The 13,640-nt window shown below is 39.8% G+C and overlaps 1 protein-coding gene across 6 annotated transcripts in view; it reads right to left on the bottom strand.

The window, feature by feature from the left end:
- CLTA (clathrin, light chain A) overlaps nucleotides 1–13,594 on the bottom strand; it is a 23,257-nt gene extending 9,663 nt beyond the window's left edge. For 5 of the 6 annotated variants that reach the window (XM_006886836.1, XM_006886837.1, XM_006886838.1 and 2 more), the window contains exons 1-3: nucleotides 13,221–13,594; nucleotides 7,426–7,463; nucleotides 4,396–4,513 (exon numbers count right to left, since the gene is read on the bottom strand). In XM_006886836.1, the coding sequence (XP_006886898.1) occupies nucleotides 4,396–4,513; nucleotides 7,426–7,463; nucleotides 13,221–13,437 (373 nt within the window). In that variant the 5' untranslated portion in view covers nucleotides 13,438–13,594. The remainder of the gene's footprint in view (nucleotides 1–4,395; nucleotides 4,514–7,425; nucleotides 7,464–13,220) is intronic. The other variant, XM_006886841.1, reaches the window with a different exon arrangement.
- Nucleotides 13,595–13,640: the final 46 nt, after the last annotated feature.

Genomic DNA, 13,640 nt, shown 5'->3' with positions numbered 1-13,640 from the left:
ACAGGAGGAAATTGTCCCTCCTTCCCCGGCAGAGCATCTGGTGGATTCGAACGGTGCGCCTCTGGGATTGTAGTTGCAGTTCCTTGCCACTAGGCCACCAGAGCTCCCCTAACCAAAAATTATTTTCTAATTAGCTTTCTTTTCTTTCAATATTCTAAACTTTTTATAGTAAAGCCAAAATACCCTGGAACCTTATATTAACTTAGAAAAGTCATGACCACCTGCACAGATTATAGTTACTAAAAGAAATTGTGCATTTAGGAAATTAATGGTAGAGCTGTGGCAACGAAACCATTGTCTGTAGCTTTACCTCAGTGCAAAGAGCACCGGGCTCACCTCACTCATCACTATATGCAGAGAATTGTGAGTGTCTGAGCTGTGCCTAACTCCGTGATCAGCCCCTGCCAGGCAGCACCTCCATCAGGTTACTTCATGGCAGCTATCCCACAGACTCAGAATTGTACTGCATATTAACCTCCTAGCAAACTGCTCAATTAAGACCAAGTCCTCGCTGGACTATCAGGGGGCCAGACCTCATCCATTTCAAAATATGCCCAGTGCTACTTGCCCAGCTGATCCCAGACAACCATTTAATACCGTGAGACCTGCTTCTTCAAAGTTCCACATGTCATGTCACCACAATGTTTTGCTAAGACATCAACATAGACCATGGGTTTTCATCCTACAAATGCTTGCAGCTACTCCTGCTGTCGACACCATGCTGCAGTACAAATATATTGCGGGAGTTCGCAATCCTCAGCAACATCTAAATGTACGACAAGTCACCATGCAGTAGCCAGCCTGCTGTTCATGTCCAAGGTCAAGAGCCTTTGACTGCTTCCATGTCGTCATCTGCCCTTCCTCAAAGAACAAAAGCAAATGTTGGGTCAAAGGCTATTTCCCCTTATTCAAGCCATGCACTCTATCTACACTGGCTGGTAACATCACTAGCGTGTTACTGAAGATTGATAATTCAGAACTTCTTCATATGCTTGATCTCCAGAGTCTCTTCGTTCTAAGGCTGATGAAGCTGGAGTTGTACTACAAGCCCACCAAGCTAAAGAGGCTGCCCAAAAGCAGTTAACAGTGCCCCGGTGTTCCAACTGTTTGAAATGATCAGGGACCATGAAAGAAAACTCGCGCTTCACCGAAGAAAAACAACTAAGCGTTGAAAAATTTAACTATTGTGGGGCGCAGATTGCAAAATTAAAAAAAAAAACAAAACAAAAAACACACACACAAAGGAAACTTTGAACCTTATGTATAAAACAATGCTGGGGCTAGCACACAACGCTAGTCTTAGATTACTTAAACATTTAAAAACAAAAAAGGGGAAAATAGTAAAATAGTAAAAAAAAATAGTTTTACAAACCCTGAGAAAAGAATTTTCAGTGAAGTGCAAAAATTTAAAGCATTCCTTTAATTTTTTAATTCTTTACTGTAGAAAGAGCTCAGAATGTCATTTCTGTTTTAGATAACAGAACTGATATGTGGACAAGGAAATGTAATTTGGATTACAAAATATTTGCTTTAATAAAAATTCCTTAAACCATGAAAAAACATTTAAATTGTACCTTGCTTTCTGAGACAGAGGAAGAGCTACTGGCAGGAAGAATTTAGGATTCTTAAGTGCTTAATTTAATAAACTAAAAAATCTCAGCCTTAATCACTTTGCAGGTAGAAGGGGCAAGGGAGAGAAGGCTGATGAATTCCTTTAGAGAACAGAGCACTTTAACAGGTGTCTTCCCTGGTCACCATCTAAGAAAAGTCAAACCCATCTTTAAGAATGGAGCCCACATCAAAGTGGAAAGCCATGTGAAGTGGAAAAGCCATACAAAGTGGAAAGCTATACGTTATTCTGACACTGGCTCCCTAATTTTAGATTTTGTGCTTTTTCACAGAACTTGCAAAGAAAAAAGGTGTAACCTGGAGGAAGAATGTCCCCTGGCCTGACCACTCCTTGAAGAAACCTCAGAGAGAGCAGACAACGGATTCTGATAAAGCTCTGGGCCTCATCACAAAAGCCCATATCCAAGTTAATTAACAGGCCCAAATTCCAAGCAAAACACCATCTTCCCTAGTCCTTCCTAAAAACCCCTATAAAAACAAAGGGCTATCCCAGAGGTATGAGGTTCAAATCCACCAGATGCTCTGCTGGAGAAGGAGGGGCAATCTCCTGTACCAGTCAGATCCGATTTGATGGTATACATACAAAAAAAGACTTTTTTTTTAAAAAAAGGACTCTTGACTACCCACACACCATTTTGACATCTACTCGTGACTGAGTGCAATAAAGTCCTGCTTGTTTATTGGGACCAGCTTCTTTCTCTCTTGTCCTCAACTTTTTTTCTAACAAAACTTTAAAAAAAAAATCCAGTTCATGGACCAATTTAATTGGGATGGAATGTCAAACATTTAGATTCTTTTAAAACACCTTAAGAAGACAAAAATTCCAGAGTGCTAAATCTGATCACTGAAAAAGAAAAGTAAGTATTTCCAGACAAAAGTATACTTTCTTAATAGTTCAAAACTGTAACTTTATAGTTAAAAACTGCTAACCTTTTGGAAAGAGAAAAGATAAAACTTGGGTTCTGTAATATAAAAATACTTCAGCACTAAGTCTTGCCTCTTAAGTTCACCCAGCAGATACACACAAAGAACAAGCAAAGAGCAAGACTGCACACCTATATGAAGATGCTACCTTCCCTTTCTAAAATGCAACACCTTTCAGAATAGGAGCCACTAGCCACTCGGGGCTACTTAAATGTTTGCACCTACTATATTTTAAGTGCTCAAAAAAAACTGGAAAGGATTAATTCCTTTTTAGATAACAACCACATGGAAGATCTAAGCAAACAGCATATTCTGATTCACTCTGAGGTAGAATGAAAGCCTTTGCAGGGCCTGAAGAGTTCCAATCATAGACAATTTCCATCAAAAAATTTCTACCAGGTTCAAAAAGAAGTGTGCTGTTTTTTCAGAAAGCTACACATATTAGTCTAGAGAGAAAATATGGTTTGGTACTGTGTTATCTTGATCAAGTCTTATTTCTGAACTTACATTTCCTTACCTTAAAAAAATAAGTCATTTCTTTTCGGTGATCCTCTAACAAAGCTAACATTGTTGTGATGTACCATCGAGTTGGAACCAACTCATAGTTGACCCTCCAGCAGGTTTTAAGGGCAGTATATCTCACAGAAGTTGACTGCCCGTATTTCTCCCACAGAGCAGCAGGTGAATGGATTCAAACTGTATACCTTGGAGTAAACAGTACAACTCCTTACCTCTAAGCCACCAGAACTCCCTGCTAACATTGGAGAAAAATAAAATATTAAACATGAAGTAAATGACAATTTTATCTTACAAGTAGATTAGGGGGGGAAATGTGCAAGTGTGAATATTATATATTTCCACCTACATGTTTCTTTTACATAAAAGTAACTCAAAATATTAATGAATTTAAGTGGTATGTGATGTTAATTTTATTCTTTCAACTATTACATGTTTTAAATTTTAAAAGTTCATAAAGGAATACACTGTAAGTTGTATCTTCCAACTATTGCCATTCCTCTCCAAACCCCCTCATCCAGGTAGACACCAGATCCCTACTTATTTTGAACCAATAGGTAACATTCCATAGGGACACAGCTTGTGGCCAACAGTTAGACTAGTAGAATTTGATCTCAGGCTTTGCCTGTCCGGCTAAGCATTAAGTGCTTAGGAAACAATGTTGGAGAAGAGAACTTCCAAGACTCTGGAAGAGAGCAGATGTAAGCTGAAACTAATTCTATCATTTCTTGGCTGTGTGAACAAAAACTTATTCTCCGTATGACCTTTACTTTCCTCACCCACAAAAATATAAAAAAGAATCTTACACAAATATTCCATTAAAGAGAAAACAAACTGTACATTTCCTAATGGATCTCACATTCTTTCTTAAGTGTTACCTTAAGCTAAGCCTTCAAATGATAGACTGTGAAAGTCTCCCATATGGTTATCTTCAAGTTTACAAAGTACAATAAAAAAATACCACTTTAAGACTCTCCTTGAGGTAACGCTGATCCTACTATACAGTGAAGACAGACTCTAAATTATTTGAGTTAGCAAGTGCCCACAGTTGGCCTCAAAACCCATCTTTAAGTCTATTCTCTCCCGACAGGACCATTTTGCTCCTCCTATGAAAAGACAGGAGGTGAGCAGGCTGCCTGATGCCTCAGAACATGACCTATGATTTAAGCACCTCCATGCGAGCAGCCTCGCAACTCTTGGGTTGAGAAAAGTTATTTTCTCAAAGAGCAGGCAAGGTTATTATGGCTAATTCAAGTTAAAACAGCACAGTCAACATCCACTATCCTTCTGAATACAGACATCCAAAGACAAAAAGGAATTCTTTACCAAGGGCTTCCAAGCGTTCCGTCTGCTCTTCTCTCCATTTACGAATACTTTCAGGCTCTGACTGCAATCGATCCACTTGTGAGATAGCTGCATAATTGTCTGTTGGGCCATTAGTCTCCTTAACACAAAACACAATTGTGCTCTCTCAGTACCAAAAACTCCTTTCTGAAATGTACCACATTCAAGTTATAACCTCTTGTTAAATATACAACAATTATGAAATGTTAAAGGGCTTACTATTTTAAAAGTAACAACATAACCTTACATGCAACAGAGGGTTGTTTTTAATTTTCCTATCCCAGGAAAGAGGCAGAGTACTTGTAATATCATATTAATAAAACAGGGCATGAGTGGGAGGCAGAAAAGCTGTGTGAGGGAGGAAGAATGGACTTCTTGGGGGAAGTGTGACCAGCTTTAGTTTTCTCATCCAAGATTAAATAGTATTATCTCACAAACTAAGTACACAGCCTAACAAGGTCTAGACCTTAAGACATCCAAATACTATCCCACTATGCAGAAGAAAGGTCACTAGCATCACCTGATCAAAACATAGTTGATGTTAGGAAACAGAGTACAAGGAAGGGGTTTTAAAAAAAGAGTCACAAGAAACTTATTGTAAAAGGTAGAAACTTAAAAAAAAAAAAAGGTAGAAACTTAGGAGCTAATATATAAATTGATAAACATTCAAATATAGTGTTAATCTTTAGAGAATTATTTTACTTGTTGAAATTAGAAATATGGCCAAGTTAACCCAATGAGGTTATTTAGAATATTCCAAAGATGAAAGATAATTATTTAAAGTATCAGTAAGTTATTAGTACTTCCTATATACCAGGCACATAAAAGCTTTATATCCTAATCACTTTGCAAGTTAAATCTTATTCTTATTTCATAGGCAAAGTGAAAGTGAGGTACAGAGAAACGCTATGTCCAAATTCACAGCTAGTAAATGATAAAGTCATAATCTGAACCCAGGTCTGTCTCAAATCTTCTATATCAGGGATTGGAAACTATGATGCAGGTTGTTTTTGCAAATAAAAATTTTACTGGAACACAGCCATGCCCATTCGTTTACATACCATCTTCGGCTGCTCTCGTTATAATGACAGTGTGAGGCAGAATCTATAGGGATTGCAAAGCTCAACATATTTACTATCTGGCCCTTTCCAGGGGAAAATAAAATTTCCCACCCATAGTCTAAACCAATTAAGTTCATTTCATCCCTCTCACCATAGTTTATTGGTTCAGAGAGTGGCAGAAACCCAAGCATAAGCAAATTATCAAGTCACTGCCCCAGGTTATACTGATTATTCCTTATAGTTCTAGAGGAAAACTCAGGACTTGATGGCTAGAAAAGGCAGCAAGGTACCATTCTTGTTCTAGTATGATGTGACTATCTTAAGGATGGGACTACTGTAGCCATTCTGCCACAACAAAAAAAGTCTCAGCAGAAAAGAATCAGATAGCAGGCAAAGAATCCTAGGAAAAGCTGAGGCAGAGTCCTGGTCCAAGCATATACCATGCTTATCTCAGAGATCTTTTACTTATAGGAATCAGTTTCTTGTTTAAGCCAATGCCAAGAAAAATTGAGATGGCAATTGTTAGGTGCCTTCAAGTCAAGTACAAAGAATAGCGACCTTAAAACAATGTATCTGAACCATGTCCCATCTTGTGCTATCCTCACAATCCTGACACACTGGAGCCCACTGCGGCAGTCACTATGTCAGTCCACATGGTTGAGGGTCTTCCTCTCCTTCACCAACCCTCTACTTCTCCAAGCATGATGTCCCTCTCCAAGGAACAGCCCCTCCTAGCAACATGTCTGAAGTATGTGAGGCAAAGCTTCATCATCTCTGCCTCCAGGAAGTGCTCTGGCTGCATTTTTCCCAAGACATATTGTTCTTTTGGCAGTCCATAGCATGTTGAGTACTCATCTCCAACACCACAGCTCAAGGGCATCTTTATTCACTGCTCAGCTCTCAGATGTGTAGCAAGTGCTCACAAAGAACATGGCCTCAAACAGATGCAGCCTGGCCCTCATCGATGCTCATCAATTTGGAGAGGTCTCTAACTGCAGACTTTTCCAGTGCAAGACATATCCTGATTTCCTGACTGCTGAAGTCAGTATTGACTGTGGATCAACTAAGATGAAGCTGTTGACAGTTTCTATCTTTTTATTAAGATGTTGCCAATCAGTCCAATGGTAAGACTTTTTGTTTTCTTGACAGTGAGATGCAATCCATATTGAAGGTTTTTGATCTTCTGCAACAAGTACTTCAAGTCCTCCTCACTTTCAGCAAGGTTGTGTAATTCGCAGAATACAGGTTATTAGTTATTGATGAGTATTCCTCCAATCTTGATGTCACATTCTTCACAGAATCCAGCTTCTTGAATAATTTGCTCCGTAGACAGACTGAATAGGTATGGAGACAGAATACAATCCTGATGTACTTCCTTAATTTTAAACCATGCAGTTTAAAATGATGGCAATTAAAAGCTTAGTAATACAGAGGGAAAATAATGGTGGTCCATTAGAGACCCAGAATGCCAACATAATCAAAAAGAATCAAATTCTGGCCCTCACCATGCAGTACTTTTTTTCTCTCCTATACATTACTTCGTTATTTTGAACAATTGACTTACTCTCTCTGTGCCTTTATTAATATGCAGTATGGGAACAATAATATATATATCCCTCAGATAGTTGTGAAAATGGAAAATAAGATAAAATAAGATTAAAACATGAATTACATTTAACAGAGAGGCTGGCACAATGTTCAAATGAATCATTATCAGCAGCAGCTGAAAGGTCATTTCTTGAAAATAAAGGTAGTAGGCTACTGGCCAGGCCACTAACACTTTAAGAGTGGTCTTATTACTACCACTTCAAATCCTTCACTTTGATAATACTCTCATTACTATTACACTTAAGAAAGTGAAAGCAAAGTAGTTTACGAGTCAATACAATCAAATCAAAGTAAAGGAGAACTACTGACTACCACCATTCAGTATAATCAGAGGTTTCTGTACCTGGTAATATTCGCCATTCATCACACCATCAATAGCATCTGCAAAACATAAGATTTCAGTTACTCAGGGCACCTAACTAATTAAACCCAATTTGAAATAGTTCCCAAATCAACTTTTCTATTTTCTTCATTCTAGTGGTCCTCTTCTCCCAATTCTTTCTTTTGGCTTTGAAAGTACTTAAAACTTTCAGGGTCTCAAGACCATGCTTTGGGAAACGTGACCTAGATGAAAAGAAGTTTTATTGGTCTTTTCTAAAATTCTCCTCTTACTGCTGAGTGAATAAACTTAACATTAAAAAAATAACAACAAAAACTCTTTCATGGATCATTTCCCTACCATGCTCTCTCTAGTAACACATTTTTTTTAAGAATGAAAAAAAAAAAATAGAAGTAAATGTATGTTAATTCTACCAAATTTGTCTCTACCTTTTCAGTTTATCTAATACATATACATAAAATGAATGTCTTTAAGCAAAACTGGATCACTACCATGTACTTTTTAGTTATTCATACATCTATCTCTTTAAATAATCAGTGTTTTTCAGTCTGATATTTATTCCTTATTAAATGCTACCAATGTGCCAATTAAGTTTCAAATATGTTATACAAATCAACTTTTAAATCTGGCAAGAAACCTACGTACACAGAACTTCACAAACCACCCTAGAACACATGTGTTGTTGTTATGTGCTGTTGAGTCAACTGCAACTCACAGCAATCTTATGAACAGATTTAAACCTGGCCTTTTCCTGGGCCATCCCCACCATTTCTAATAAGCTTGAGTACATTGTGATAAAGCCACCAACCATGTCAATCCATCTTGTTGAGGGCCTCGCTAACCTTCACCCTCCACCCTTCCAAGTGTGATGGCTGCTCCAAGGACTCCCTTCTCCTAACAAGATCAAAGAATGTGAGATGAAGCTTCACCATCATTGACTCCCAAAGAGCACCCTGGTCACACTTTTACAATAGGCATTCTGAGATGCATAGATAATCAGTAATATTTTCTCTATGCTTTATATTTAATGTTTCTACGAGATCATCAATCTTTAAAAAGTGGTTATATATGACCAAGCCAAGAATTCAGATTATATGTTAAGATGATAAATGAACACAAACCATAGAAGTAAACATTTATAAACCAACCTGTTTCATTTTAATTGCTAATTTACGTATCCTGGTAATGTCAACATTTCTTCCCCCCCCCCCCCCTTAAAGTAGGTTTTGTTGTGTACTGTAGAGTTGGAACCAACACAGAGCTGACCCTCCGGCAGGTTTTCAGAGGCAGTTAATGGCATGGGAGGAGACTGCTCATCCCTCTCCCACAGAGCAGCTGGCGGGTTCAAACTACATGCATCTAATCTGGGATTGCAGCGCAGCTTCTTGCCACTAGGTCACCAGAGCTCCAACATTTTTCTAATTCTTTAAGAAATTTACTTTAGTCCTGTGCCTTATTTTACCATACTACAAAACTATTTCTTAAGAATATATATTTTGCTAGTAGTGGGGATTTTTCCTATTGTAAGCTATTTGTACATGTAATTTCTAAAGCAGCCTGTCAATATTTTCAATATAAGCAGCTACAAAAAATAATTTTTGGCATATTCAATAGTTCCTCTACAATGAATTCTCTGATACAGAATGGCTGGGTTATGGACGTTATTTTTTAAAGACTTCCAAAATACTAACCACTTATATACATACTGGTTTCCCAAAATATATCACTATCAATAGAACAAGATTCCATACTGGAGACTTTTTTATCGTATGGGTTGTGGGTTGGTTTTGTGTTGGGTTTTTGTTTTTTAATTTTGCTAATCCGGTAAGTAAAAAAACCCCTACATAGTGGCTATTTCTTATGGGGTACACAGTTGACAGTTTTTATTGTTTTCTGTATTGAGTTTTGTCCATTTTTCTGTAGATATTAAATATTAATCCTTGCTTAAGTATTTCACCATTTTGCTTTAAAAAATATTTAATATCTAAAAGCACTTAACTTTTGTTGCTATTTGCTGTCAGTTCTTAGTCATATGACCCATGAGGGCAAAGAACTGCTTCTACAGGGTTTTCAAGACTGATACTTTAGAAGTAGCTTGCTAGGGTCCATCTTCTTATATGTGTATGTATGGGTGCATGTATTTAAACTGCCAGCTTGTCACCTAATAGTTGGACACTTAACCACTTAAATCATGTAAGAACTCTAGTAACTTGTACACTGTCGTTATGTGCTGAGGAGTTGACTCTAACTCAGTATGCAGACACTAGTAATTTTTTCTTTACATTTTCTGTGTTTGATATTATGCTTAAGGTCTTTCCTATTCTGAGTTAAATTCACTTTTCTTCTGATAGTTTTTGTTTTTATATTTTAATGAAACTTCTGATACTTTTTAAAAAAAGAATCTCCTTAACACACCCAGGAGTTCTTGATTTTGCAGCATACAGACATTCTTCTAGTTAATATGTTACAGTTAACATGCAGAGGCTCCAGGCAGCACGTCCATAGAGTTGCACTTCTAACCAAAAAAGGCTCTGTCAAGCAAGCAGTTGGAATCCAACAGCCACTCCAAGGGAGAAAGAAAGGCGTCTATCATTAAATTTACAGTCTCAAACCAATAAAGGGTTCGCTCTAAGTTGCAACTTGCTCGAAAGCAATGAATCTAAGATACTATCTAGTTAATATGCTCTTATCCAGGACCACTGTCAATAGAAAAAAAGAGACTCTGATCATTAATCTGTACTGGAAGCTAGAAGCAATCCTTATCCTGTACCTCCATCTAGGTATCATGTTGCCCATCTTTTAAATCTAGAAGAGACACTGGCATGTGCTTTGAGTTCTTTATTCTTCATTGTATTGACATTCTTCAGTGAACCAAAAACTAACTGGTCTAAGGAAATATAGGTATTCAGAAAGAGTATTTAAGCAGCCTCTGATTTATTAGAATAACTAGGCTAAGCAACCTGATTCTCCAGAAGGAAACTTTGCAGGACATCTTATGAACTCCAGACAGAATAAGGTTTCCAAAGATGAAAGCACTTCCGTTGCTTTTTCCTTGCCTACTTGATATTCCTCAGTTCACTGAAGACACTTCCTTCAACTGGCTGCCTCTGTTAAGAATTTCTCTAGGTTTCTTGACAACTGAGGAAGCTTCGAGGGATCAGGGAAAACTGCTCTCTTTCTAAGGAAGAGTTTCCTCCAAGGCTGGGATTAATGTGGATGTCATCCTCTCTCCTCAATCCCTCTCACAGCTTAAGTACACTGTCAGAGTTCCCTCCTAAAACCTCTCCATGTTCCCAGTAAATCTCCAAATCTGTCTCAAAATTTCTTTCTTCTCTAAACCCACTCCAGGGAATAAAGAGCAGCTGGAATTCACTGGGTGCCTAGAAAGAGTTCTTGTAGCCCAGTGTACAAGGTGAGTGTATACTATCAGGCTGCTAAATGAAAATTTTCCATTCACCAGCTACTTTTTGGGAGAAAATGGGAATTCTCTCAAAAATATTTACAGCTTCAGACACCGAATGTCAGGTCACTGATCCAAAACCAACTTGGGTTTGGTTAGTGGGCTGTAAGCATGTTACAAGCACGCTAATAGAATCAAAGAAACCTTATGTGGTGTATTATTATGCACCTTTTATAGAGTAGAAAACTGTGGCAGGGTGGTGGTCACAGTTATAACTTGCCTGAAACCACAAAGCAATGTTCAAGCAGTCCACATAATAGCACACAATCTTAATCACTAGTGTTTCCTTTTAAAAAAGAGAAAATGTCTACACAGTTCTCTGATCCTCAAGGAAGTGCTGACCCCTATAGTATTAACAACCTCAGCATACTGTCAGGAATCTGGCTTTAAGTCACTTAATGCTTAGTTCACTAAGAAAACTCTTCCTAGGAACTAAGTCAGCAATCGTGTCTTCCTTCCCTTTACTGAAGGCTTAATGAATGCATAAGGGGCCCAAGTCCAACTCTATTCTCTACCTCCCCACCTGCGTGCCACTAAGACCTGCCCACTCTATACAGGACCCTAAGGCCTGACACGGTAGCCCCTTCCTTTGACAAGCACGTGAGCACCTATTCTGGTAGACATCTGCTAGCTATTAAAGATAGGGCAGGATACAACACTGTCTGAGACAACTAGGTATGTGGGAACAACCCTTCCAACACCCTGAGCCAGGGCAGCCTCAACTGCCTTTTGGAAATGCCAAGTTGTCAACATGAGTGCTAAGACTGCAGGAGAAACAAAAACTCTCCAGTCTGTAAAGGTGGAGATTCCCCGTTTTCAGCTACTAACTCGCCTTTTTCCTTAAGTCACTTTGCTATAGGATTCAGTTTCCACTTTTATTAGATGGAGATAAATCCAGGATCTAAAAAGATACATGTTATGATTCTCAGGCAAATGTACACCCAATGAAAATACCACCTAAAAGTAACTTCCTGTCTCAGGCACAGCCCAGTTCAGTCCCACAAAATTACTATAAACTACATACATTCACAGCCTAGGCAACTCCAGAATATACTCAAGGCTTGCTTCTCTGAAAATATTCCTTGACCTTTCTTTCTTTGATAATCCTTTTGGTTCTCACAGATTCTTCCTAGGGGGCTAAACTGATTAGGAAGCAGCCTGACATAATACAGAGAAGTGAGAAGCTGTAAACTGTCTCCATCCCCCCTCAGATGTTCTGCTTGGCTGGCACTGTAATTTCAGATTTTTGAGCCTGAATTTTTTTAAATAGAATCCTATGCTTTAGTGCACTGAAGGCTCTGTCTTCAACATTCTTATGGTCTCCTGCCGAGCCTGTTTATATCATTCGAGCCTGTTTATATCATTCGTTACCTTCCTTAGAAGGTCCCTTAGAATAGACAATGCCTATCAGCCCCACCAGTGCCTTATTCCCCTCTTACTGGAAGTTTTTCTTTGGCAAATAACAAGTCACACATGCCTTATTTCTTCCCCTAAACTCTAGTTTCCTATACTCTTCCATTCACTGTCTCCCCACTTCTACGACTAGAAGCATCACACACAAGTAAAGCACTCAAAGTTCAATCGTTACTCTTCCTCATTCCCGAACTTCTTTTCCTTCAGTTTGGCTGGGGGGTGAGGGGTGAGAATGCCACGCTGCATTTTCAGTTCACCTCTTCTTCCCTCCATAATTGGTCCAAGCTAACCTCGGGTTCCACAACACTGGCTACCAAAGCTGTCCCTTTGAAGCAGCAGCGTTCCAGCAGTCTCCGTTCTAATATAGCTCAACAAATGTAAAAACTTCTAAGGTTCAAGTTTCTTTGCCCGGGGCTAGAATAATTTTTCTTGAGTAGCCTTCCTTCTCCATAACCCAGGCCTCTGTGTGTGCGAAGAGTTAACAAGCTTAACTGCATTGCTGGTTTTCGTATCTTTTTAAAAATTACTATTCTCACTTTTCCTAGGACTGGATTCTGTACTGGGATCAGACTTGCCTGTAAGCCTGTCAACATGCGCCAATGCGGCTGTTTCAGGGCCCAGGTTCAATACACAGCAAGTGCTCAATGAAAACTTGCTCAACTGAACGGGCTTCCTCGGGCTCCTCAGCTTAAGTCTCACTCTACTGACTTCCTCGCTCTGCCTGCCCCTTAGAGCAGTCACAGTGGCTGGCTTCCCAAACTAGGTTTCTGCATGACTGGGCCGGGGTCTCGTTTCCTCTTTTCACTCCTTTTCTAACCTCCCGGTTTTGCAAGAATAGGAGTTAAAGTCCCACAGAAGCTCTCGGTCCCACTCTGTCCCGATTTTCCAAACAAGTCCTACAGCTCCGGCGCGCCCTCACTCTCACCCGGACCCCCCGGCGGCTCGCCATGGGGCTGAGGCCCGGGGGCGCCTCCGTCCAGGATGGCGAAAGCCTCATCGTTCTCGATGCCCGCAATCTCACTCTCTTGCTGCGCCAAGAAGGCCGCGGCCGGGTCTTCTTCGCCGGCGCCGGCCACCCCGTTCCCCAGTGCAGGGCCGCCTGGGGCGCCGGTGGGGGCGCCAAACGGATCCACCTCAGCCATGGCCGGCAGTTCAACGGCACGGACACTGACGTCGGGAGAGAAGCCAACAGACACACCGACACCTAGCCAGGAAGCAGCCGCTGTGCTGGCGAGTCCGAGCGGAGGACAAGCGGGAGGAGGGAGAAGGCGGAAGCGGAAACCCGGCCCCTATGTCCGGCTGATCTGCCGTAGTGATACGAGGTCGGAAAGGGTCTGACCAATGA

This window comes from Elephantulus edwardii, unplaced genomic scaffold (genome assembly GCF_000299155.1).
Source record: "Elephantulus edwardii isolate Elephantulus edwardi_28Jun2011 unplaced genomic scaffold, EleEdw1.0 scaffold00052, whole genome shotgun sequence".
Lineage (NCBI taxonomy): Eukaryota > Metazoa > Chordata > Mammalia > Macroscelidea > Macroscelididae > Elephantulus > Elephantulus edwardii.
The sequence above is the reverse complement of the archived record's forward strand: the minus strand, read 5'-3'. Positions and strand labels throughout refer to the sequence as shown.